We start from the raw sequence: 27,811 nt of genomic DNA on the forward strand, positions 1-27,811 counted from the left end.
TCAGGACTCATTGGTCAACTGAGTGTCTGTGAGCTGGGAGGAAAAGGCACTGTCCAAGCGTAAGGTATTGTATCTGGGGGGTGGTGTGCCAGGAACCGTGGCCTCCGGGGCTGGAGGCAGGCGCATAGCAGAGGTGAAAGTGGGCAGGTCATCATCTGTATCCAGAGCTGGATTATCCTGGCCCTGACGACTGGAGTGAGTCTCAGAGGAGAGAGGTGCCCGCCTCCGGGCCCACCAGTCCTTGGCTTTCTGCCACTGGTGGCGGGCAATAATAGAGAAGAAGTCAATGAAGAAGACTTCAATGATTTCGATGACACAGACGACCGAACAGCTCATCCACAGGCCCAGCTGTCCACCAAAGTTGGACAGAAGCATCTCAATCTGCAAGGGAAGCCACATTGTAACTCCAAGGCTGAGAATTGTGGCACATGCCTACAATCCAACACTTGGGGAGCAGAGAGATCTCGGGGTTGCGGGGGGGGGGGGGCAAAAGCTTTTCCCAATTGGCCTCAGCTATAGGCCTGTCTCCTCTCACTCTGGTCTCCTCTCTGAGGCTTCATCCACCCTACATCAGGTCAGATCTCCTCAAGTTGACAGTTCCCCTAGGCCAGGTAGATAGGCATATTGATGGATCTGGGACATGCTGGACAAGCAGACTACTCACGCTGTTGGCTGGACTCTCCATGATGGATCTTTGGTTCAGGTCTTTGTAGAATATCAAGAGCTTGGCCAGGTCAGTCCTGCAGAAATTCCAACAGGTGGGGCCCAGGTGGGTGGGAAGCCTTGGCTCCCTGCCAGATGGCAGCCCCTCAGCATGGCTATCATCTCCCTCCATGGCCTATGCTCTAAACATCCTCAGATTGTTAGAATCTTGTCCCCAGGTCTCTTTCTATACCTCAGAGTGCATTTCCAACTTGGGCCTGGTTCTCAGGTCATCCATTCAGAAAAAAAACAAACTGTTTCTCAACCCCCAGAGGAAGCCAGTTCACCCAGCCACCCTTGAATTAGATTTTGACACTGGTAATTGTTTGATTGAAGTTTCAGACTGGTGCAAGTAAGAGAAGTAAGCACGCTAAGGTAATAGTGACAATGATTGTAATGGCATCTAGTATCTTCTAGATACCTCTGATGTCACCAAACACTGTTGGAAGATCTTTGAGTGAATGAATGCAAGTCTCACAATGTCTCTCTGAGGTAGGAAACTGTGTTTTAATCATCCCCTTACTATACCAGTGTGGAAATTGAGACATGTATTGGGTTAATTCACTGCATAGCTGACTCACTTTGAGTGAGCTGGTTCAAAGCCAGACCCCATTTGGCTTCAAGACCATGCCCTTAACTATCATTCTAAACTCTCTCCTGATAGGACAGTGGACCTGGAAAGTTCATGCTCATTCAAAGTTTTCACTGTTACATAGATATTTGATGTGATGCAAGAATGGAAGTTACATGTACATAGAACATTTAATCTTTTAGGAAAAGCAGAAAACAAGGGGCTGCTTTATTGGGCTAGATTTGGATAAGGGTCACTGGTCTGCAACAGTTGGTTGCAAATGCTCAGTCTCATTCTATTTGTTGTTTCTTTATTTGTTATATTTATTTGAGGCAGAATCTCAAGATGTAATCTAAGGTTGCCTTGAACCCTCAACCCTCTTGACTTGGCTCCAAAAGTTTGGGATTACTGACTGATGAGCTAAATGTGTCTTTATCATTTTACTGCAAATCCTGTGTGGGGTGGGGGTGGGGGTGGGGGACAGAGAGCAGGTTTGGTCACCTGTATGTCCCCCATTTTCCCCCAGCAACTTACACACCACCCTGCCCTTAATGGGATGCTCTGGACTGGAGACCAGATTGGCTTTTCCTGGGGAATACCCTATGCTGGAACATGGTAATGCTGAGAAGTATGAGTTTACATTGCCTGAGTTTCTACCCTATTTTTCTCCATCGGCTGAGATTTCTGATCTCTGGCCTAGGTAATTTTTGCCAAAATTATCTCAGAAATGAATTTCTTTGTGAAAAAATCCAAGTAGGATTAGAATAAAAGGACTATTTTTGTAAGTCAGGATACACTAGCAAGTCACAAAGTAAGTTTACTGGACTATGATAGTACTTGCTAATAACTGAATAGACTAGGCACAGCTAGGCATGTGCTTCATGCCTGCAATCCCAGTACTTGGTAGGTGGAGACAGGAAAATTAGGAGTTCATGGTCACTCTTAGCTTAAAAAAAAAAAAAAAACTTGAGAAAAGAAAAAAAGATGAAGAAATATCAGAATATATTGAAAGGTATATCAAAATGTTTGCCAATTGAGATGGTATGTACCAAACAATCAAGCTGATATGTTGTGACCAATTAGGATGGAAACTCCTCACCCTTCCTGTTTGTTGGTTCTGGGTCCATATGTTCAACCAGGCATGGAGGGAAATTTTTGAGAGGAAGAATAATTACATCTGGACTGAACATGCACAGACTTATTTTGTGTCAGATTCTTTGAACAATCTAATATGGTAGCTATTTCCATAGGATTTACATCACACTGGGTACCACGAGGAATTTAGAGAAGACTTAAACGGATGAGAGGATGTGGTAGGTCATATGCAAACATGTACCATTTCACATACAGGACTTGGGCATTCAGAGATTTTGGTATTCATGGGGGAGCCGTGGAATAGATTCCCTGAGGGTACGGAAAGACAACTGCAAATAATCGGTTTGGCCAGAGCATCCTGTGTCATCTGAAAATCAGCCCAAGTGCTTTATACATCATAAGGAAATACTGTTGCATGTTTTATTCCAGTTATGGACTCAATGGGCCACAATGCAAAATGTATTTCATACATTTGATCATGCTCAAACAAAAATCTGAGCAGGGCCTGGTTCATGATAGGAGCTCAGTAAATATTTGTTGACTAAATGATTGAATGAACGAAAAGGAGAGGGCTTGGCAATGAGGAAGCAAGCAAAGGGCCCAGAGCCTGTGGCGGACAGAGGCAGAGAGAACTGGGTGGAGGTAAACTTACTTGTTGAGCTTTTTGTTTATTTGTTGGCCTTGGTCCCAGGTGAGAACATTCAGCAACCATTTCTGTGATGGAGAAAGAAAGAGTGGGCCGCAGGCTACCCACTGCCCTCTTCTTCAGCCACACCCCCATTTCTCTGGCTTTGGTGATGTAGGTCTACCCACCTAGGAACTATGCCCCCCATAATAGAATAGATGAGGACACCAAGGGCTGGCGAGGGAAGTAGGGGTAGAGCTTACCTCAGAAGCCTCAGATGGCCACTGCGCCAAGCTGGTGGTCAGTGTCCATTCCTTAAAGCTTAGGGGAGAAGGGCACAGAGTGAAGACAGGCTGCTGACTAGCACAGCCCTGCCTGCCCTAGCCCTCCAGATCTACACACCTGCATGCTTGTTTGCACACTGATTGGCAGCCCAGCTCTTCTCGGACAAAGGCCTGGTACAGCTGGTAGTAGCAATACACTGGGGGACAGGGTAAAAGGTAGTGTGAACTTTGGGGGCACAATACCCTTCCTAGGGTCACCTTTGGAGCCCCCACTATCTTGTGATAGTTACTTATTTCTGCACCTCTTACAAATGCTACTTTTGGGTGGGGGGAGGGAGAACCAATGCTGGTCTGCGATGTCAGGAAATTGTATCTTTTCCTGGTTAAAGAAGTGAGTTGGGAACCGGGCATGGTGGTGCACACCTTTAATCCCAGCACTCAGGAGACAGGCAGATATCTGAGTTCTCGGCCAGCCTGGTCTACAAAGTGAGTTCCAGTACAGCCAGGGATACATAGAGAAAGCTTGTCTCAGAAACAAACAACAATAACAACAACCCAAAAGACTTGAGTTGGGGGTTAGCCAGTCCTTGGGTCCATTCTGTGACTTCTCACCTGTGTGTCCTAAGGTAAGTGACTTAATCTTTCTGAACTTTCGTTCCCTGTTCCATGCAAGAGTACTAACAACAGTGCCATTTAGAGTTGACTATGTGGACAAGCTATTAGCACAGGCTGGGACATAGCATTTAGTCTATAATTGAAAAGTACAATCCAAGCCAGGCTTATTAACAGAAAGGGCCTTTAACACCCTCTTCAGGCAAATGACAATCAGGACAGGGGCTCAAAAGATCACAGGGAAGCCCATTGCTGGACCAAGCGATTCCCCTTCTGGGATGAGCAAGACTGGAGGTGGGATCACTCACTCCAGTTGGGGTGTTGCTGGTAGTTGCAGTAATTGGCTGCTGGAGGCAGAGGCTGGCTGTACTGGGCACAGCCACATTTTTCCACCATCTTCGTCTGGAAGCATGAATAAAGGCAGATCTGAAAGAGAATACCCAAGAATGTTCTTAACCTCCTTGCAGGTAGAGGCCAAGAACTCCCTGCCTGCATATCTTACATTCCAAAGCTTTTTTCTATCATGCTGGCCATATCACATACACACATAAAATTAAAGAAAACAAAATGGTTAAAAAAATTTTAAAGACCAAGTTTTTCCGGGAAGCCCAGCATGGAATTCTCTAGCTTCCATCAGAACTGAGCTGAGAGGTGACACAAACATACCTCTTTGCTCACAAAGATTTTAGACCCCCTAAAAGTGAGTTCATTAGAAAGATGCCCTGAGTAATGTTTAGTGGTAAGTTACTGAGGACAAATATTTTAATATAGTCATGTATTTCATGTTCACCAATCTTGTGGAGTAATATGGTACTTAAAGATGAAAAAAAGACACAGCCGAGATTTGAATAATCTACCTGTGGTCATGAGGAAGATAGATATCACAGCTAATATTTGGGCAGGTGTGGTGGAGCACACCTATATTCCCAGCACTCAGAAAACGGAGTCAGAAGCACAGCAACATGAAGGGCCAGCCTGAGCTACACAGTGTGTTCAAGGCCATCTTGGGATACAAAATAAGACCCTGCCTCAGAAACAAAACAACAAACAACCAACAACAACAAAAACAATGATCCTGAATAGCTTGGCTTTGAAGCCCCTACCCTACATTGCAAGTTTCCTGGGTACTGTGGTCATAATCCTGAGAGATCCAGTGTGGAGGACTTAACTGAGTATTGGACTGTTAGGACTGTGCTGCTCACTGTTTATTGAAAGTTGCTCCAGTTTCCCCTTTCACCTAGGTGTTAGCACTTACATGACATAAAATAGCCTACAACCTCATTTGCCATGTAGACCAGGTTAGCCTCCTATGAGCTTCTAGGGACCCACCTGTGTCTAACCTTGCCATTGCTAGGTCATGTGGATTCTGAGAGTGTGAACCCATGTCCTCATGCTCTTTGAGCTGTCTCTCTAGTATTCCTTCCCCTCACCACCCATCTTATATTCTGCCAAGATGATATCTGTGAGCTTTCTAGCATCCCCGTAGGAGACTAACTTCAGAGTTCCAGTCTGTGAGAGGAGGTGTAACAGTCCACCACTCATTGCACTTAAAAAACTGCAATGCCTACAGGGGTCAGTGATGTCATATGTTATAGGGGGCAGATCTGTGACTGCATAGCTTGTTTAAAGTGGCGGCTCCTCCTGTGGTTTGTCCTGCTGGGGTATCTGTTCCCAGATCCTAAATCACTCTATTTATTTATTGCTTTTTTTGTTTGTTTGTTTTTTCGAGACAGGGTTTCTCTGTATTGCTTTGGAGTCTGTCCTGGAACTTGCTCTGTAGACCAGGCTGGCCTTGAACTCACAGAGATCCTCCTGCCTCTGCCTCCCAAGTGCTGGGATTAAAGGTGTGCGCCCTTTTCAAGAAAAGCTAGAAATATGGATTTTCTTGTGGCATTTCCTGAATTTTTAATGCCATTCTGGTTAGAGCAATCAGTATGCAACTTGGAGGAGTCCAGGAGTTGCCAATTAGCTCACCTTGATCCAGTACAACTCTGTGACTGTCAAGGAGGTACAACTTACCCAAGTCATGGGGCACAAATGAATCTGGAAGCCAAAACTTTTGACCCTTCAGCTTTTGTCTCCTACTGAAGGTTCCCCTCCTGTCTATCCTTTGCCAAGACCCATTTAGCAAGTAGACCTGTCTGCCTTGTACATTGTGTTCCACATAAACCTCAGTGAGTCAATTAGTCTCTGGTTACAGAGGACCGAAGAAGACTGGAATCAGCTGGCATCATTTGTACTTGAGGTCTTTGGACCAACCCCAGATATCCTCACCCTAGTTCCTGGTCCCGGGCACACCTCAGCTTAGTTATAACTTCATCTTTTGGATCCAAGCCATGACCCAGAGATGAGGGCCCTGCCATGCCATACCTGGAGGGAGTAGGCAGCGTTGTAGATATTTGTGATGGGCACATCACTGCCGTCCTCTGTGCATTGGCTGTAAGGTTCACTCAGCTTGAAGGATTCTGTCTGCAATTACAATAGTACACAGTCATCTATACCTCCCTAGGGATCTGGATGGGAGGACCCCTCTGAAGGTGACTAACAATTTAGTTAGTCACCTCAGGTTACCAAGTACCTAATAGGTCTGGTGCCATTGAGGACACTGTGAAATCCATAATGAGAAAGGTTGACAAGTGCCCTGCTCTCGCTGAGCATGGATTCCGGAAGGGTATACAGCCAGGTGACCAATAAGATACTCTGCCTTACTAGTTTATTAGTCAATCAATGATATGGGGCTGGGAGATGGCTCAGTGGGTAAAGTGTAAAGACCTGAGTTTAAATCCCCAGAACCCACATAAAGCTGGACACAGTAGATCCTGGGTCTGTAATTCTAGAACGCTGACAGAGAAATGGGAGGTAGACAGAAGACTCCTAGAAGCTTATGGCCCAGCTAGTCTGGGATATGACAAACCCCTGATGTGTCTTTGACCTCTACATATGTCCTGTGGCACATACATCACACACACACACACACACACACACACACACACACACACACACACACACACACGCAGAGGTTTTTTTTAAATGAGATTAATTTTGGATAATGTTCAAGGACACTGGGTAGACTTAAGACGATGAAACAGTCAATCTTCCAATCTTCCAGACAGATTAGAAGGCATCTCTGAGAAAGGGCCCTTTGGTAGAGACAAAGACCAAAATGAAGAGCCAAATCCATACACTTTGATGGCTGGGTCATGGCCATTTGGATCCTGATCTAATCTCTCATATGGACATCTAGAGCCTAACCTCTAATAACTCATATGCCTTATCTGTCCAGGCTCCAGAAAAACTGAAAAATTTACTACTCAACAAGATAAAGAAGGGTTTGTTTGTCCTCTCAGATGTGGGCCTGCCCAAGAGCCTTACAATGGTAAAATGAAATAACTCCCCACTATAAAAGAACTCTTACCCCTTCTGAGTGGTCTGAACCCTTGCTGGAACATTACTCGCTGAACTTCTGCAAGGTGTCTTAAGACACTCTCTGCTTTATGTCTTAGTATTTCTTTTATGGCCTACAATAGTTACTTTTAAATATCAACTTGCCATAATTTAGCATCGCCAGGGAAGAGAACCTCAACTGAGAAACTGTCTTTATCGGGTTGGGTCTGTGGGTGTGAGCATGGGAGGCTGGAGTCTTGATTATTTCTTGAAGTAGGAACACTTACCCTGTATGAATGTGGCACCATCCCTTGGTTTGGGCCCTTGGGCAGTGCAAGAGTAGAGAGGGGTAGCTGAGTAGCAAGCAAGCAGGCAGCATGGGTGCATTCGTTTCTTTGGTCCTGACTGGGTGTGATGTGACTAGTGCTTGGGCTCCTATCATTTCTCTGAAATGATAGACTATAACTTGGTGTTATGAGCCAAATAAGCCTTTTCTTCCACTAACAGCTTCTGGTCAAAGGTGAGTTTTTTGTTTGTTTCTTTCGTCTGTTGTTTGTTTGTTTTATCACAGCAACAGACTGAGGTGAGGACTGGGACCATGTCATCAGCTTCCTCTGCATGGCTTCCCAACGAACCTTTTTTGGGTTGAGTCAGTATAAAATGTTAAAAGGGAGTTGGTCTTTGGAGACCTGGGGGAAGAATGCCAGGCAGAGGGAGCAGCAAAGATTGAAGTGGGGGTTGGGTCATTGTGCCTGGAACTTGGCAAAAGAGAGAAATCTCTGGGGCTGAGAATGTAGTTTAGTGGTAGAGCTCTTTTCTAGCCTGTGTGAATTTAATGTCCAGCATAGGGGTCAGGAAGAAAGATCTCTGGAAACAAATCAGAGAAGGAGTTAAGACAAAACCATCCTGTGTGCCTGCTGAGAAACCTGAATTCCTGCTTCCTGAATGGTAATGAGCCATCTGTTTATCTGCTGTGAGGGGAACTGGAAGGTTAGAAAGAAGTGTGGGGCTGTGAGATGCCTGAGTTTCCAGTCCCTTCAAGAGGGCCCATTTCCTTGCCTCTCGTTCTGAATGCTGACTTTCTTAGAGGAATCAAGGAAAATAGAATAATATGGTCTGATCATAAGAGGAGAGACTACGTCGATACTCAAATTTCAAAGCCCTTATCCATCCACATATAGCAGTTCAGCAAGTTTGCCTCCAGCTTAATATATGTCAAAGCAAATAAACAACCTAGACACAACAAAGGAAGAAAAAAACCAAATGAACAATAGCATCAACAACAAAAATAAGGATGGGCAGTGATAACGTCTCTGAAGAGGGGCAAGAACTAAACAGAAACTGTAGCCAGCCTAGAGTGAGGGTCTGTGGTCTGCTCACATGTGAGAATGCTCGTGTGTGCCCACACACCCATGTACATTGTTGTAGATCAGGCTAAAGAGGCATGGGATGGCATGCTTCTAAGAGAAAGGTTGATAATTGGGCAAAACAAAGAACCGGAAGGCGCCACACAAATAGAAACAGACCAGAAGCATGTGGAGAGACTACTCTCTCTCTCTCTTTCTTTCTATTTTGTAATTCATCTGATGACCCATTAGTTTCCCTCAATTAACTGCAAGTACCTGAAGGGCAATTGGCTGTCCTCACTTTGAAGTTCTGGAACAACAGAAGCAAGCAAAGGGGGAAAGTGGCTGTTTGGACAGATAGACAGCAGACAGACAAGACAGACATAACTCTGTTGTCTTTTCACTAATATTGCTTATAACAAATGAGCTTGTTTCCAGTTAGTGCAGAATCAATGGACTGACTGGGAAATAAGATGCAGAGAAGCCAAGCTGTAACTCTCCCCAAAGACACCTTTATTCCTTGTCACCCTCTGGACTCTTCTGAGCTGCAAGCTTTCTAGGAATCTTGAGACCCAAGATCCTGCTGACCTGTCCACAGAGCCAGAGTCTGCCACAGGCTCTACTTGTCTGCTTCAGCAAGAACACCAACTGGCATCCAGGTAAGGTGGTCTGCGTGCTTGGGACTCTGGCAGTCAATGGATACTCAGAAAGCATAGGAATCACAGACTCCAAGGGACATCTCAGGGCCCCGTGGTCCCATAGAAGCCCTGGGTGGTTCAGGGCTTTCTCCTCACTCATTCCTGATAGGTGGAGGTTCTTCCTCCAGAGATTCAGCTGGAAGAACTTTGTCAGGATGCTTTCCAGCCCTGCCACACCTCCAATTCTGATTCATACCAACTGATCTCAAGATTTTATTCTGTGGCAAAAGTCAAGCTCCTGGCTTCACCCAGGTAAAGGTCTCTAAAAAGAACTGAGGCTGCACAAGGTGGAGCTGTGTCTCCTGCTGCCTGTGTCAAAACTGTGCAACACCTACATCCTGTCCCAGAGCCACTACAGAGGGTTGAGCAGTGAGCAATCTGGTCTCCCAGCTCACCCAGAGCAATACTGCAGTCGTTTTCCACTGTGTACAAATCAGGTTGAGACTTTTGGGAATGAAATATTTTTGCTATTGTAGACAAGATGTCCTCACTCCTAGCTCCAGAGGATGTAACTGAGATAGAAGGCTGCTCATAGAAGAAGAATTCAGAACCCAACTCTGACCATCTTATCTGACCATACACCAAGGTGGTAGGATTCTGAGCCCTTCTAAGGGACCCCTTCTGCAGCAACCACATTATGACCAATGGCCAATCATCCCTACACAAGCTGCCGTGGCAGACTCACTAGCGTTGCAATCAGAAATGGGGGCAGGGCATGGAGTTGAAACAAGTCTGAATTCAGGTTCCAGCAGATCCCTCATATTGAATGGCTTGATTTCCTTAGGCTTCAGTGTTTTCTGAGAACAGTTTACGTTATGTTTACGTAAGTCTCTGACCTGTATGGTGTATGTAATTTTGATGGTCAGCCTGACAGTATTTCGAATCATCTAGATATTTGCAGAAATGTTTAACCGTGGAGAAAAGACCATTCTGAACATGACCACACTATTCACTAGCTTCATCTCTGTGTCTCCCCACGGAGGAGGAAATGTGATCAGCCATGCCTGCTGGCACTCCTACCTCACCATGGTGACCTGCATCCTCAAACTGGGAGACAAAATAAACCTTCTTATCCTCAAGTTGCTTTTTCTGGGTATTTTGTCATAGCAAGGAGAAACATAAGGAAGATATTAAGTCAATTCATTGAACAGCTAATAAAACTGACTTTCTAATAAAACAAGGGAGGAAGAGGCAGGCAGATCTCGGTGAGTTTGAGGCCAGCCTAGTTTCCAGAGTGAATTTCTCTGTCTGAAACTCTGTCTGGAAAAACAAAACAATCAAATACTGGGAAGGAGTGGAGATATAGTTCCATTATAGAGTGCTTACACAAAGCTGGGGTTCCATTCCTGACAACACATAAACCAGGAATGACAGCATATCCACCCAGGGATGGAGAGGGGAGCAGAGTCAGGAGGATCAGAAGTTCGTGAGACTCTACTACACGGAGAAACCCTGTCTTAAAAAACCAAAGAAAATAAATAAATAAGCAAATAAATAAATAAATAAATAAATAAATAAATAAATAAATAAATATTGCAGCGATGGCCTCCATGTGGCTGCTGAGAGAAGGAGCCATGGCTTCAGTCCATGGCTCTGATTACTGTTGTGAGGACTCACTGAACCTAATGCTAAGAAAGAGCTTACATAGAACTTCTCCACAAAGGTCAGTTAGAATTCCTAGAGTGTGTTCACAGTCTATACGCAACTCATCCTCTCCCAGTGCAGCGGCACCAGGGATCGCTGACCCCAACGCTGACCTCCAGCCAAAACTTTTCTACTGAGACCTAATTGACCACTGCCAAACTCTGCCTAGGTGGTCCACAGATATCTTAAACATACCATGACTGTGGGAGTTTGCAAAATTTAGCCAAGTCCTGCTGTCTCGTAAGGAGATCAAGTTTGCTTTCCACCAGTTGAATCCAGGTAGGTCACATGACTCACACTTTGGCCCGTGGGTTATCTACAAGTAGATACTTGAAAAGTGCTTGCCCATCAGAACTAGCCTTCCCTTGCTGACCTTGGAGCCTGTGTCACTGTGTGAACATGTCCAAGCCAGTCAGCTGGTGAGGCGAGGCCACAGGGAGGAAGCCTGCCTGACCTAGCACCTGACCTTACACACCACAAGCATCATTGGTTGAGGTCAACAAAGTCTGGTCTGGATCAGAGAAACTTCCCAGATGAACCCAGTGCCCTGTCTGCTCCACAGACTCATCTAATACTTGATTGTTTGAAGCCACTGTTTTGAAGATGGTAGACACAGAAAAAGCTAAGTGACACTGTCTAAATCAGAGCTCAGAATCTCCCCCACCCACCTAAAACCTCCTTGTCTTAGTGACATCTTAGTCTATCCAGATGTTCAAGCTGGAAACACAACCTTCATTTTAGAAACTTCTTCATTGCATTCAGTCATCAGGAGACACACAGAGGCATCTTCAAGCCAGCTGAATCCTCACCATTCTTCTTCCCCAACTGACATGATTGGTGGTGTCCCTCATTGGGATTATTGAAATTTGTTCTTCTGCCTCCATTTCTCTTCCTCAGTGTCTCCTCCTCCACCCACCCTCCCACTTATCCACCAAATCACAGATCTCATCCCATCAGTTTCCTCACAGCTTGGTGATTCAAGACTAAATGCTTCAGCCTAGCCTGTAATGCATACCTTCACTGGCCTCAGTTTACTTTTCAAATTCCATCTCCCTCTTGATTCATTTCAATCCAACAGACAAGCCTTACTACAGCAGCAAGCGGTCTTTTATTACGGAGAAATCAAACATTGACCTCATAACCTTCAAATACACAACTGGCCTGGGTGTGGTTCTGCCTGTATCCCAAGTATTTAGTAGGCAGAGGCAGGAGGGTGGTGGGTTCAAGTCTGGACCTTGCCTCAAAATAAATATAATAATGATGATAATAATAAAGGCATGGGGATTTAGCTTATTGGTGGAGAGCTTGCCTAGTATACTCAGGATCCTGGGTGTAATCACCAGTACTGCAAATACTAAATAAATAAATAAATAAATAAATAAATAATGGTATATACAGTTGGTCCTTTGAGTCTACAGTATCAACCAATTGTGGGTTGAAGATATGTTTTAAAACTTTATCTTGGGACCAGAGAGATAGCTCAGTAGTTAAGAGCTCACACTATTCTAGGACCTGAGTTCAGGTCCAAGCATCTACACTGGGCAGTTTGCAAATGCCTATAACTCCAGCTCCAAGGGATCTGACACCTTCTGGCTTCCATGGGCATCTGTACATGCATTTGCACGTATACACACATAAACAGAATGCATCTTTAAAAATAAAATAATAAATCTTCACAAGTTGATCCTTTCTTTGCCATTATTATCTAAACAATACAGCATGTCCATAATATTTACATAGTGTTCATATTTGTAGGGTGTGTAGGCACTAAGTAAATGCTATCTCATTCTATACAGGGACCAGCTTGATCACCAAAGGATCACCAAAGGAAATGTTTGGGAAATGCATGTGCTGAATAGTTTTGGGTCAACTTGACACAGTTAGGAACATATCTGGGAAGAGAAATTTTAAGTGAGAAAGTGCCCAGTAAGACTGACCTAAAGACAAGTCTCTGGTACATCTTATTGATTAGTAATAGATGTGGGAGGGCCCAGCCCATTGTGGGTGCTGACACCCCTGGGCGGGTGGTCCTGGGTGCTTAAGAAAGCAGGCTGACCATCCCACATGAAGGGATGCTCTCTTGGTCTGGACACATGGGAGGCCAGGCCAGGATGATGTGGATTTTGGGGAGTGCCTGTGGAGGGCCCTACCCTCCATGGGGAGCAGAGGGGGAAGGGAGAGGAGGAGTGGTGGGGGTTGTGGGAAGGGGAAGGAGAGGGAGAAGGGATTGCCATGTGAAGCAAGCTTGTTTGTAATTTGAACTAATAAAAAGAAAGAAAGAAAGAAAGAAAGAAAGAAAGAAAGAAAGAAAGAAAGCAGGCTGAATGAGCCATGAGAAAAAACAAAACAGTAGGCAGCTCTCCTCCATGATTTCTGCATTAGCTCCAACCTCCAAGTTCTTACCCTGACTTCTTCCGTGGATGATGGACTACAAGCTGAAAGATGAAATCAACCCTTTCCTCCCCAAGTTGCTTTTGGTCATGATGTTTTATCACAGCAATAGAAACCCTGACTAAGACAACACATGTATAATGAACATCTGTAGATTTTCAATGATTAACATAGCATTTATATGGCATTGGGTATTAATAATAATCTAGACTTGATTGAAAGCATATAGGGAAATGTATGCAAATACTGTGCCATTTTCTATAAGGAACTTGAGCAGCCATGGACTTTGGTATCAGTGAAGAGTCTAGAAGCAATTTCCTTCCAATACCAAAGGGCTTCTCACTGCATGTCACTATGGGTGACATGATGCTTAATTTTGACCGTCAACTTGATTGCCTTTAGAGTCACCTAGAAGACACACCCCTGTGTATGTGTATGAAGGTGTTTCTAGAGAGGTTTAGCTGAAGAGGGAAAACCCACTTAGAACATGGGCAGCATCATTCCATAAGCTGGAGTCCCAGATTGAACAAAGGAAACAAATAAAAAGCAAGTTGAACACCAACCTCATTTTCTCTCTGCTTCTTGACTTTGGACACAGTGTGACCAGTCAACTCATGCTGTAGCTCACATCCCTTCCTCACTATCATGCACTGATTGTATTTGCAAACTGTGAGGTCCAATGGAATCCTTCCTTCTTTCCATCGCTTTTGTCTTTATGTTTTTTTTTTTATGCCATAACAGTGAGAAAAATAACTGAAACAGGTGGTTTAACTCTTCACATTTTGTGGTATGTTATAAATGTGTGTGTGTGCGTGCGTGCGTGCGTGCGTGCGTGCGTGTGTGTGTGTGTGGGTGGGGGTGTGGGTGTGTGTGGGTGTGTGTGGGTGTGTGTTGCAAAACAAGTTATACTTCTAATTAATAGTGAAAATTGATCAAAAGATGAAGTTAAGACATAAAAAAGAGTTTAGAGGAAGAAATATACTTAGTCTCTACATCTGCAGAAAAGAAATCAAACTGGTTAAAGTATTAAATGAAGTGGTGAAAGAATTGAAAGAAAATTCACTTCAGTAACCCTTCAGAAAACCCTCAGTAAACATACTGACAAAAGAGGAAAACAAAGGCCATGACTATGCAACACTTAGTGCTTTTCATTGAAAAATACAGTAAGAAACTCAAAGGAAAGCACAAACTAGAAAAGATGTTTTCAACACATACAGCAAGTAATTAGTATATTTTATATATGTGTAATTAGTATTCTTCATATATATGACACAATAGTATATTGCTATATAGTAATATAGATATATATATATATATCATGAGTGTATTACATATATATCTCATAAAAGAAAGAGTTATTAAAAAGAAAAGAAAAACCTTCCCTAGCATCTCTAACCACTCCTCAGACAAGTCTTGATGTATATCCCAGTCTGGCATTAAATCTGTGACTGCTTCCACCTCCTGACTGTAGGGATTGCAGACATTCATTAGCATTCCTGGCCACGTCTCTTTTCTTAAAACACGTGCAGGAATGCTAGTACATTTTTCTGAGCACTTGTTATATGCCAAGCATGTAATGCATGTAACACAAGTGCCCAGCAGACATTAATTCACTGAACTCTCACCAGTCACAACGTAGAACTTGTGTTACCATCCCATTATACAGATGAGGTAATCAAGGTGTGGAGATTATATAATCAAAGTGCAAAGTCAAGCTCCCTGAGCTCCAAATTCCTGAGATACATATCCTTGTAAAAAGAATTTCTGGGTCTACATGAAGGTAAAGGAATATTGTGGGGTTTGCTGGACAGTGCAGCGTCTCTCTGCTCTATGACTCAGTCCTACACCTCCAGGAGTGAATGGTCCACCCTGTTCACTTCCTCAACTTCCATTCACCATCCAACCTATTGTACTCTAGTTTCTGTTCCCCTCCTTCCACCGAAGGCTGTCTTGGCAAAGCATGCCAGTGCCCTCTTGGTCTCCAAACTCAGAGAACTCCTCTCATCTTTCATCTTGCTTGACCTCTAAGTGCACTTGGCACACCTTGCCAAAGCTCCCTCCCAGTTATCTGACACAGATTCCTCCTGGCTTCTGCTTCTCTGCATCTCTATTTTCTTCCTGTTCAGCTCTAAACAGATCGTGTTAAGGGTTCTGTTTCAAGTCTTGGGTAATGGTATTTATTTTCAAGTCTAGAAATACCTTCCAGATTTTCTTCTGAACTCCAGGTTCAAAGCATCCACTTACTGGACATTTTAACTCCACCTTTTCTTGCCCTCAAGACACAACAAATTGGGCAAGTCCTGAACTGAAGTAGTCATCTTCAACATCTGTTCTCTTTTATTTCCCAGTTCTGAGCCTGACACTGACCCACCCCACAGCTCAGCCAGGACCGGAGTATCCATCTCACTCCCCCTCATCCCACTTCCCCTCGCTTTTCTTGATAGAATCAGTTGTCAAGCTCTACTGCTTCTACACTATCGATCGCCACATCTCACTCCTGCTCACCTTCACAGCCATTGCCCAGTGAAGGTCCTTACAGTTTCTCTCTGGAATTGTTATTATTGTACTGTCTCCAGCATATTGATTGGACGTTAATCGAAATGCTATTTTAAAAACAAATCTCATTATGTAGGCCAGGCTGGCCTCAAACTCCTGATTTTCCTGCTGCAGCCTCCCGAATACTAGAATTGCAGGCATGTGCTACTGTATCCAGCTTTCAAGGTTCAAAAAGCTATACTATGTGGCTTAACATCCTACCCATGGCCCTTGTGTGGTTCCTGTGCACTCTATTTGGACTAGCCCTTCCTGACATCATTTGGAAGGAACTTATTCTTCAAGAATTCATCATTTGGGAAGCGTTTCTAATAGCCTCCATCTGGCTATCCATCCATCCAGCTACCCATCCATCCATTATTCCATCCACTCATCTACCCAGTAATTACTGGGAATATATTATGGTCCAAGAGCTGAGATTAGATACATGACAGAGAGGGTCCTTGTTTCCCCAGATACAAGCTCTATGTTGTAGATGTATATTGATCTATGGAACAATTAACAACTGTGTGTGTGTGTGTGTGTGTGTGTGTGTGTGTGTGTGTGTGTGTGGTTCTAGAACCCAGAATACTATGCACAAGCTGCTTCCCCAGCCCAGGTGTGTGGATTTTTGTCTTCTCCTGTTAAAGGTTGGGTTCATCTTTTGATATTCAGAGTCTTGGACATTTTAAGCCGTATACGCCTTTAAAAAATAAGAAAGTTTGTTGCCAATTTCCTAACTAAGTCTATCAGCTTAACATGCCTATCAACAATAAATAATAAGTAAATAAACATGAAAAATGAAAAAGGAAGGAAGTCTAGCTTGTTTGGATTTATTCTTAGTGATTCCCTGCTGACCTCTTAGTAATCCTTGTCTTTCTGTTGTTGTTCGACATGGTCATCAATCATACCTCTGGCGGACTGACCCTGCTGCATGGCTTTGATTTTCTACAGGTGTAGCAGAAAACTCAACCATATCCTTGTTTACCCACCATTGGTAGAGAGTGTTTGCTTAATAATATGGTTGGTGTTTCCAAGCTCAAAACAGAGACCCAGAGGGCAGAATCCATTTTCTTTTGAACTTTTGAAAGCATACTTAACTCTTAACCATTTACAGACTCCATGAGAGGCAGGAGGCAGAAAGAGGGTGAAAGAATAAGGGAAGAAAGAGTTGAAAAATCCAAGTCCTTCTTCAGGGTTCAGAGAAAACAGTAAGGGGGATGTTGGGTGGAAATGTTCACTGTTGTCTTCTGGGAGCTTTTGGCTCTTTGGTGAACAGAGAAAATAGTGGTACCCCAGGTTTTCCAATTCCAAAGAATCAAGATGCTTTTGTCTCTTTGGGAAGTCAGTATTCACATAGCCCAAGCTGTACACATTACCTGTCTCCTATGTTGGGACAAAGATCCTAAGCGCATCTGAGAGCTCCATATCACCAGACGACTATCAGAATGGTTTCCTCCCACACATAATTGAAGGAACAGATGTTGTGTTCCACCACCATTCAACTTAAAACTAGTGCACTTAAATCACATTTCCTCAAAATAGCATACCCTGAATCTCAACTTCCCATGGGTCAGTATCCCATAACTATGGTTCAAATGTATTCCTTCAACATTCATGTGTTAGAAATATAATCCCAAGCTGACATGTTAATAATATTTGGGCATGGGATCTTTGGGGATCATTAGGAGATAAGGGCATAAGGTGGGTTCCTATAATGGCATTAGTGGCTTTGTAAGAAGAGGAAGAGCAACCTGAGCTAGAGTCCTCACTCTGTGAGGCCCCTGTCCTGTTACAGTGCAGAAAGAAGACCCTTTACCGATGGTCATCACCATGCTGGACTTTCCAGCCCCAAATTATAAGCCAAACAAAAGTCTCTACTTTATAAATAATCCAATTTTAGGCATTTAACCAGAAAACTGACCAAGACACCAATGACATGCTCTTATGAAGCTCTCCTACCAACCACCTGCTCTTGTTTTGCTTTTTGAGGTAATGTCTTTCCATGTGGCCCAGGTAGGCCTGGAACTCTTTAGTCTTGGCTTCCTAAGTACTAGGGTAACAGACAAGACCCACTATGCCCAGCCACATTTCTCCTTCATAGCACATAGTGATTATAATTTGTCATTTGCAGACTTCTCACTGTTGATTCTCTCTGCTGGGTTTAGCACTGATGACATATACAGAAAATAACTGTTGAATGACTAAGTGATGGAGAGTTGATCGAGCCTCCAATGCCTGCTGTGTCACCTCATAACCTCTGACTGAGAATCACTGAAGTTTCTAAGCCACATTTCCTGATAGTACTGGCTCTTGTGATCATCACAAGATTTTGCTCTTTGATTAATGTTTCTGCACCTGATGGCCAACTGCATTTGGAAACCATTGCTCTGGAGACTAAGTTTGTGATGTGCAATAACTGAGTTTATGGTGAGACATTAAACACAGATGCTGATAAAGACATAAGCAATAGTCCACAAAGAGATTGTCTAGTTTTCCTAACCACACACAGGTTTAAAAAATTCTCCACTAAGGAGGAGTGTAAGAAAACCTACAATGGATATAATGCCTTCCTGTCAGAATGGCAAAGATTAAGAGTGGAATAATAAGCTATATTAGTTGGTGTCTGGGGTCCATGTATGCTTCTTTTGATAGGCCTGTGGGTTCCAGTACACACAGGTTACAGAACAGCAAAGGCTTGAGGGTAAAAAGAGTTCTTAGCAGTGAAATTGCTAAAAGTGTGATGGACTAAACAGATGTTTGAAAACCCCATTACTTTAAATGGTTGTCACTGTGTTGTACGTAGTTCCCCCTGCTCCCCAATCATGTGCCTGTAAACATCCTACAATGATGTTATCTGTTCTCTTTACATGACTGACAAATCCATAGCTAGTGTCTGATGCTTTGGTTCCATAAACACCAGTGCTTTGTTTTGTTTTTAGCAAGGGAGTTTCCCTGGGTTATTTCCCCAGATGGCATCCTGTACTTGCTAACCCACATGGAAGATGCAAACACAAACTTGAATGTGACTCCTGGAATGACCTTTGGGATAGCCATTGGAAACCACAGGTCCTTGCTCTCTTGGAAAACAGCACCCTTTTCATTAGCTATACCTCTGTAGCCATCATTCAAAATGAAAAAAAAAAATGTCCTCCTTTCTAAACATAAGCCAACGAATATCCTCTTACCAGGTGCATTCCTATGGAGGTGGACATTGCTGTCTCGATCTCTGTCCCTACATCTTCGATGAAGGGGTATTCATTCTGCTGATGGATAAGCACCTTGGCTCCAGTGGAGGACACCAGGAAGGGGTTGTATTCATCTTCATTTATGTATAAGATGACTTGCAGTCCTGAGAGACAGAGCAGCTTGCTGTGGTTAAAAGCTAGCAAAAACAGTCCCCAGGGGTCTGGGGGAGCCTTCCATCCAAGACCCAGGATCTCCCAGAAAGCAAAAGGTAGGTGAATACCAGACTGGAATATCTAGGACAGCAGGACTTGTGTTTGATCTGCTTATTGCAAGTTCAAAGTAGCGGTTCAAACACATGTCACAGTCACAGTGCTGACCAAGACTAAATTCCTGCTAAATATAAAGGAACTGGTTGAGATATGTAAATCTATGTAGTTGTTGATAGTTCTACTAGACATCCAAAGGTACCTTCACTGCTGTGGCTGTTTACAGAGTGCAGCTGGAGTAGAGATAAAATGTGATTGTATATTTGGTTGTTGGTTTAACCTCCTCCTTTCCCTGCTCTTGCTCTCTATATGGAATATTTTCTGTACCGGCTGCCAGATGGAACTTCAAAAACTGGAAATCAGGTCAGATCACTGCCTGAAGCCCCTTAGTGAAATCTCTCTGGATATAGGGGAATGGCATTGATTTTCTCTGCCTGTCCCCATCAAGGCTATGGAGATGTAGCTCGATCAATGTCTTTATCCTCAACTTATCCCACTCTCTCCCTTTCTGATCATCTCCAAGCACACTGCTCTTATGTGGTAGTTTGAATAAGAATGCCCCCATAGATTCATATGTTGAATTCTTGGTCCCCAGTTGGTGGAACTGTTTGGGAAGGATTAGGAGATAATGGCCTTAGAGGAGATGTCATAGGAGTACACTCTAGGCTTCAGACACTTCCTGTCATCCCTAGTGTGCTCTCTGCCTCCTGCTTACAATTCAAGATGTGAGCTCTCAGCTGTTCCTGCCACCATGTCTTTGTGCTGTCATCATGGACTCTAATCCACTAGAACTGTAAGCCCAATTAAATGCTTTCATACATTGTCTTGGTTATGCTGTTTTATTACAGCAACGGAAAAGTAACTGATACACCTTATTTATCTATCTAGGACACACTGGATTCATTTTCTTCCCTAGAACCCAGACTGCTCCTGTGAATGTGAACAGGGACCTTCTCATATTTAAATATTCCCCTCCATGAGGTCTTACTGAGTCCCCTATTTTCCAGCTCAAACTCCCATTCTGAGCCCAGCCACCCTGTCTTGGCTTTTTCTGTTAACTCTCCTTCTTACCTCTCATTAGTATTGGGATTAAATCATGTCTCTGCATGCTTATTAATTTCCCCAGTGTTTCTTTCCATGGGAATGCAAGTTCCCTAAAAGCAGGAGTGGCATCTGTCATTCCCCCTGTATCTCTAGCTCCTCAAAGTGGGGCCAGCAAATAGCAGATAGTGTTTGGCAAATGAATGAATGGATGGGTAGAATCTTTGTGAATTGAAAGATGAGAACTTCAGAGCTATCTAACCCCTTATATTTGTAAATAAGGGAACTGATCCCAGAGAGGGATGTGGTGTGCAGGAGGCCACACAGCTTTTACTCAGCAAAGCCAGAACTTGGCCCCTCTTTACTCAATTCCCAGCTAGCCTCTTGGCATTGTAATGTGCACTCTGGGTCACAGCTTCTTGTGGTTGTGGAAAGAACACAAATTTCAGAGTTACAAAAGCCAGGATTCTGAGTGTAGATTTCCCCTATAACAGCCTGGCTATTCCTAAGAAGAGTATATCTGTGTAACAAATCAAGTTCTACTTGTATTGAAGTTTTCAACAATTCCCTTTGGCCGGGCATGGTGGTGCATGCATGCCTGTACTCTCAGTACTCAGGAGGCAGGAAGCTCACAAGTTTGGGGTTATCCTGGGCTATATCAAAACAAATAAGGGCTAGGGGTGTAGCTCAGCAGCAGAGTACTTTGACCAGTGTGTGCAAGGCCCTTGGTTGGATCCTCAGCACCACAGAAAAGTCGTGGAGGGGCTCCTTTTGTGAGGAAACCAAGCTAGTCTGCCATGTTCTCACCTTCCTTATAAAGTAGACATGGCAGAAGTTGTGGTGTCATAAACAGTTGTAGTGGTGACAGCAGTGACATCAGTGATGGTTGCCCACATAGCATTGGAGTGTGTACCCCCCCAGACCAGATTCACAGTGTGAAGGCATTTGAAGATAGGGCTTTAATGAAGGCTCAATAAGTCTTAAGGGCATGGCTTTAATCTGATAGGGCTGGCATCCCTTTAAAAAGGAGAGACTCAGCACCTTCTTGAGTCAGAAGACAGGCCATGTGAGGACACACATAGAAGGCAGCCATCTGCCACCAAGAAGAGCATTCTTATCTGAATTCACAAGTGCCAATGTCTTGATCCTGAACTTCCAGCCTTCAGCATTGTGATAAATTAATGTCTATTGTTGATGCCACCCACACTATGGTATTTTGGTATGGTAGCTTGAGTGTGTTCCAGATCTTATTCTAAGTGCTCTGAATAACATTTATGGGAGCTACTGTTATTGTTTTCGTGCTATAGTTGAAGGGCAGTAACCAAGGTCACACAGTGAGAGGCAGAACTGGGCTTTGGCTCCAGAATCTGTCATCTTAGTTAAAGTAAAGGTGTGCCTGCCTGCCTGCCTAATCTCCTATTCAACCCATCTGAGGTTAGCTCTGTTCAGACGCCACCTGCCCAGTATTAGTCACCCCAGCAACGAGCTTAAACCAGAGTGGTTTGTCAGCTGAAGAAAACACAGCAGTGTCCCTGTGGCTCTCTCAAAGATAGAGATGTCAGAAAGGAGGATACACCCACAGAGAAGAAAAGAATGAACACGAATGCTCATGTAAGCACTGGGAGAGGGGAAGTGTGCCTTTGCTTTAGAGCCAGGTGGAAGGGATCAGAAGCTCAGTGCTCCCACTTGTAGTCCCCATATGTATTGTTGCCATCATGGTAGTTACTCCAGTGCCTCAGGGTCCCCTCCACTCAGGTTTCCTTACCATACTCACTGCCCCCCATGGAGGTGCTGAGGATGGTGGCATTTTCTCTGTTGTTGAACGTATAGCAATTTCCATACATTGGATGGTGGAAAAGTGTGAAGTTCCTATGGAGGAAGGGAAAGGTTTATAAGGAGCTCGGCTGGGCTTGCCCTTGTGTATCCCAGTGGAGATCAGAAAGCACTGTGTTGGTGGAGAAAACTTTGCTTTGGGATAATGGATGTGAGTGTGACTCACTCTTCCCTTTTTCCTCTGGTGAAATGAACTGACCCCTCGGCCAGGTTGACATGACTTGATGCAGAATTAGACCATGTCCTTTGTTCGCCCTCTTAATCCTCTCACTGCCATCTCTATCTTTATTTGATATTATTTTTGTCTTTGAAATAGGGTCTCATGTATCCCAGGCTCACTTCAAATTCCCCATGTAACCAAGAATAATGTTGAACATCCGATCCTCCTGCTTCTATCTCCGAAGTGCTGGGAGGACAGATGTGTACCACCATACCCAGGGTGGAGCCTGAGGCTTTGTGCATGTTAAGCAAGCACTCTACTAACTGAACTACACCCTCAGCTCTGATAAGGTATTGTTCATGTCACATGCCTGCCCCCAAATTCCTCTACCCTTGAATTTCTCAGACAACACTTAGAGCTTTGCAAATCCCAAGCCCCATAAAATGACCTTCAGAGGAGCCCCTCCTAAGGCCATTCTGTAATTTCCCTCACGGGGAGATTAACCCAATCACTCAATATTTGAAAGAACCAATGTGTATATTAACATATAGAAGGGTCAGAAAGGCTCAGAATTCAGAAAAAAAATTAGCTAAACCATTCAGACTGGTGGGGCCACCTCAGAATGTCCCACTGATTTAATTGTCCCCACCAGGGATGCTTATTGTATTCAAGGTGGAATGGTCTGAAGAAACACAAATATAAACACTGCTGCCTCCTTCCTCCCTCCCCCTTTCCTTTCTTTTTCCTCCCTCCCTCCCTCTCCTCCTCCCTTCTCTCTTCCCTCCTCCCCTTCCTCCCTCCCTCCTTTCCTTCCTCTGTACAAGAGTAATTGCTCTCACACATTATAGTAATATACAAAGTTTACATACACACTATTGACTACCTTGTGTTGCCACAGATAAATTAATGGGTTTAAAGACATTGTGATTTGCCAGAGTGAGTTCTAGGAAAGCCAGGGCTGCACAGAAAAACCCTGTCTCAGAAGGAAAAAAAATATTGTGATTCTACACCAGGTATATTTTCCCAGTGACCCTGGAACCTAGCTCCCATGTAAGTGATTTTCCAAAGGGCAGAGTCAGTGTTCTTAAGACCTACAAGTGAGCTGCAGGTTCATGGAAAGGGGCCTGAGCTTAGAGCCTCATCCTCTGAGAGTGCCTACTCCTGACCTGGCATCACAGGACATTCCATCGAAGAAGCAGGTCACCAGCAGTTCTTCGGCAGAGTAGCTCATGTTGATTTTCTTGTCTACAGGCACCTGGGCCATTATATTCATGTAGTGAAGCTTGTACCACTCCTGGATGGCATTGATTCCCGAGCTGAAGGTGTAGGTGGCACAGTCAGAGTTGTCATTTGAGCACTGTGAACAAGAGGAGACACCAGGCTGTCAGTTCCATCGCTGTCGGAAGGACCTAGATGAGTTACAGATGCTAGGCTACATCCTTAGGAACAAGGTTGGTTTCCTCTTATTTCTGGGAACTTGAAAAGGTCACCTTAAGCCTCAAGAATAAAAGAGACAGCAAAGAAAGACATTGGGGTCAACTCCTATGACTTCCTACTACTATCTGCCATTGGACAAGAAGCAAAATCAGTTTTCAGGGTCCCCATGTATGCAGGGTTAGCTGATTCATGTCACTGTCTTCCTACTGAACTCTCCCATTTCTTATAGGCACATCTAGAAATCTAGATTCTAGCCCAGATTCTGACATTACTGCTCTGTAGGATCTCAGCCAAGGCACTAACGTATGGAGTATGTCACTGATAGAATGTTAGCTGGAATACCATCCTACCCAACCACACTTAGCAGTGGTTAGAAGGGCTCATGTTTGAAATACTTAATTATGAGGGCTCTAGAGAGAAGCCATGGAACATTCCAGGCATTTTCATCACTCTGGGCTTGGAAAGTGTCCTAAAAGGACAAATCTCCAAAGAATTTGGTATCAAGAGAATCATGTAAATATCCTATGAATAGAACCAGGAGGATTTTGAAGTCTCAATGATTTTGATGAGGGGCCTTTTTCATTGTTGAAATGTGTTTAGATTGATAGAAAGTATTGCTATATTAAATGTCTCATAATCAAGGCTACTAAGGTGAAGAAACAGTCCCTGTCCATGCTCCAGTGGTGGCATGGAGAGGCACAATAGTGATAGTCTTTGCCCAGGAGTGTAATGGAATTCATTTTCAGTGAATAGGTGCTTCCCATTGCCACTTGAGTGGGACCAGAGAGGAGATAAGAAGTCTGACCGTGGCTCCTCATGAAGGCAAGGACTACTGGGAACCCTAGTGTATTTTACAGTTTATTTTCCCTTCCTGATGTCTGTGTAGCAATTCTGCTTTGGGACCCTGTCAGGAGGTGATCAGGTGCCCCCAGGTTTGGCTAAGTAGAATCCCAAGATGGAATCTGCATCTTAGGCATTAACAGAAGTGAAAATGGCCTCTTTAATTCAGCATCATTTCCTGTTCCCTAAATCACTAGGTCTCTCCAATTTCCTGTCTTTAAAAAGCCCCCGTGAGTCAATCAATGGTCCTCTTCTAAGACTTCACTCATGCCTAAACCTGCTTGAGGTGGGTTTCAGTAGCTTGCCACCCAAACCACTCTAACAAGATATATCTCTTACAGTTGCACTATTGGCTGTAATGATCAAGAAGAGACTCTGAGCCCACCACCTCCAGCTTCCCCTCCCCCATACCTGTGAACTGTGAGGAAGTGAGTCTTACCAATTGAAATCCCACCAATTTTTTTGACTCGTGAACATGCATGACATTAGAAGCCTTGTGAATGATTTTCCCACTGATTTTCCGCTTCCGACCAGTGAAGAAGTCTGTGGCCTTTCCCTTCTCATTCTCATTGAAGAGCAGCAGTGGGATCAGGTTGAGGAATCTGGGTTGTGAGCCTTCCCCTGTGGATCGCATGGATCTTGCTTCCCGGCGTTTCTGAGCTTTAGCCTCTGGGAAATCTTTGACCCCATACAGGGACAGCAAAGCCTGCTTTGTCTCACTGTCCAAGTCAGTCAGAAGGTCACTCACAGCACTGTACCTACGAAAGTGGAAAGGAAATGTCATGGAGAAGAAAGACCTCTAGCACAGTGCTGTTGCGTCTACATGTTGTCTTTCATCTTGGTGTCAGCCCTGTCTCCTGACCACTTTCTTGGCCAAGGAGACCAGGTCTTTCATTATTTGCAACTTTGCCCCCTCTATCTACTTGCTCTTGGGTATGTTGATGGCCCCAATCAGTATTTCTAGAGTATTGACTCTCAGGTACCTCCCATAAAGTGCCAAAATGAGGACACATAAATAACTACTAACTGTATGGTGGCAGGCTCCATGTTCACCCATCACACTCCGCCTCTGCCCACTGGACATCCTCCAACCCGTGCTGGGAGGCAAGAGATTGGGGCTGTCACTTTGACAACACCCTAGCACACAGAAAACTAGAACTAACTACATGATGCACAATGGCATCCTTTTGTTTTGTGTTTCTAAATCACTATATCAAATGGTCCCAGTTTCTCATAGCTCTCCATTCTCTCTCCCTCTTGCTTTCTGTAGAGGCCATGGCATAGCACAGTAGCTAAGGATATCAATTTCAGAGTCAAACTAACTGCCTTGTCCAAGTCTCCATCCTAATCCCGGCTACGTGGCCTTAGACAAGTTTCTTAGCATTTCTGTGTCTCAGATTCCCAGCCTGCTTATTTGTAAAATAAGGCTATTGGGAAGGCTCAATATGTTTATTATAGGTATAAGAAATACAGCTGGATATGGTGGTACATAGCTACAGTGCCAGCACTTGGGAGGCTGAGGCAGGAAGATCACAAGTTCAAGACCAATCTGAACGACACAGCATGACTTTGTCTCCAAGTATACAAATAATGCTAAATTTTAAAAGAAATATATTTATATGCATATAGGTAATTAAATGACCACTATTATTATTTGTAGTGGCATAAATATAATAGTTCACTCCCTCACTGTAGTATAAACTCCACTAAGGAAAAGAATATGTTAGGGTTATTCTGTGCTGTGCCCCACAACCAAAGTGTCTAACAATTTGCGAAAGCTAAGTGAATAATTATGGATTGAATATGGGTTGAGAAAGGAAAGGGGGAAGATGGGAAAGGAGGGAGGAAAGGAGAAAGATGGTGGGGAGACTTTGGAGTTAGAGAATGAGTCTGAGGCCTGATTTTGGTTTTGATCTTTGCCTTCAGCGCATGCTTCTGACCAACTCAGCTTCTGGTGGTCTTGCCTCTTGTGCTCTTTCCTGCTCTGCATCTCTGCTCTACACCCCTGCTCTGCACCACCCCGCCCCCCCGGCTCTGCACTCCGCTCTCTACACCCCCTCTCTGCACCCCTGCTCTGTACCCCCTCTCTGTATCCTCACTCTGCATCCCTGCTCTGCATCCCTGCTCTGTACCCCCTCTCTGCACCCCTGCTCTGCACCCCCTCTCTGCATCCATGCTCTGCACCCCCTCTCTGTATCCCCGCTCTGCACCCCTCCCCGCTCTGCACCCCCTCTCTGTACTCCTGCTCTGCACCCGTGCTCTGCACACCCCCACCACGCTCTGACAAATTCTGCTGCCTTCTGACTTGCCTCCCAGATCAGTTTCCTTAATCCTGAGGACACTGATGACCCATTTAGAACAGGTCCTGCCACTGACAACAGGGCAGCACCAAGTTTTGATCCTGTCCAGAGCCCAGGGAGCTCAATTACTGGGCTGGGCTCGGCTCACTGAGATGAGGGGTCAGGGCAGCAAGGATGCTTCCGGAAGTTCCCTGGGTGTCACTTCTGAGTCAGCCTGGGAGAGTAAGGGAGTGAACTTGAGAAGCTAGGAGGAAAGGCTCAACCGGGCTACACGTGTATCTTGGGGGAGGCAGATTGCTAACCTCATTCCAGGCCCAGTCTCCAAGGAGAATTGGTCGGGCAGCCTCCCCTGCCTTCCTGCCTTGGACATAACCATTGAACTGAAAACATTTACAGGTCTGGAACCGATCTTGGCGATCAAATCAAATTTTTAAACCTGTGTCAGCAGGCTGGTGTAGCTCTCAGACCGCCACTCTGGGGGAGGGGCTTTGGCATCCATGAGAGGCCAGACTTCCGGCTCCCAGATGCCCCGGCAGCCTCTTACTTGTAGGGGTTGATATTGCAGATAGTGACGGCAGGGAAATCCAGCTTCTGGAAGTGGACTTTGATGGAGACAGAGACGGTGTAAAAAGAGAAGACGAGGAGGGCACACTGCCAGATAATGAGGGCTACTGCGGTCAGTGTGAACAGGATCCACAGCAGGCGCCGAAGGCGGCCTCGGGACACCACAATGCGGCGGCAGCCATGGGTGTTGGTGTTCATGCAGTACCAATGCATCAGGTCCTTAATGGTTGGTGCCTGGGGGCCTCGAACCGGCAGATTCTTTTTTATTTTGGCTTTGATCTTCTCTCCAGGCGCCAT

At 44.5% G+C, this 27,811-nt stretch overlaps 1 protein-coding gene across 1 annotated transcript; it reads right to left on the reverse strand.

The window, feature by feature from the left end:
* On the reverse strand, positions 1 to 27,811 carry Scnn1g (sodium channel epithelial 1 subunit gamma). Its single transcript, XM_035441616.1, has 12 exons — positions 27,495 to 27,811; positions 25,090 to 25,408; positions 23,540 to 23,730; positions 22,146 to 22,249; positions 19,073 to 19,236; positions 6,260 to 6,358; positions 4,198 to 4,315; positions 3,396 to 3,474; positions 3,257 to 3,314; positions 3,021 to 3,082; positions 665 to 740; positions 1 to 381 (listed from the first exon to the last, which is right to left on the reverse strand). Exons 1-12 carry the CDS (start codon positions 27,809 to 27,811, stop codon positions 1 to 3), a joined length of 1,968 nt encoding a protein of 655 aa, XP_035297507.1.

This window comes from Cricetulus griseus, chromosome 3 (genome assembly GCF_003668045.3).
Source record: "Cricetulus griseus strain 17A/GY chromosome 3, alternate assembly CriGri-PICRH-1.0, whole genome shotgun sequence".
In the NCBI taxonomy this organism is placed as follows: Eukaryota; Metazoa; Chordata; class Mammalia; order Rodentia; family Cricetidae; genus Cricetulus; species Cricetulus griseus.

What these genes read in the sequence shown, in the direction of transcription:
- Scnn1g (XM_035441616.1), bottom strand. Translation starts at nt 27,811, where the DNA reads ATGGCGCCTGGAGAGAAGATCAAAGCCAAAATAAAAAAGAATCTGCCG. An exon ending in ACGCTGCCTACTCCCTCCAG is followed by an intron (nt 4,316 to 6,259) that starts GTATGGCATGGC and finishes ATTCTCTTTCAG; the next exon opens with ATCTGCCTTTATTCATGCTT. An exon ending in GGCCATCTGAGGCTTCTGAG is followed by an intron (nt 3,083 to 3,256) that starts GTAAGCTCTACC and finishes TCTCCATCACAG; the next exon opens with AAATGGTTGCTGAATGTTCT.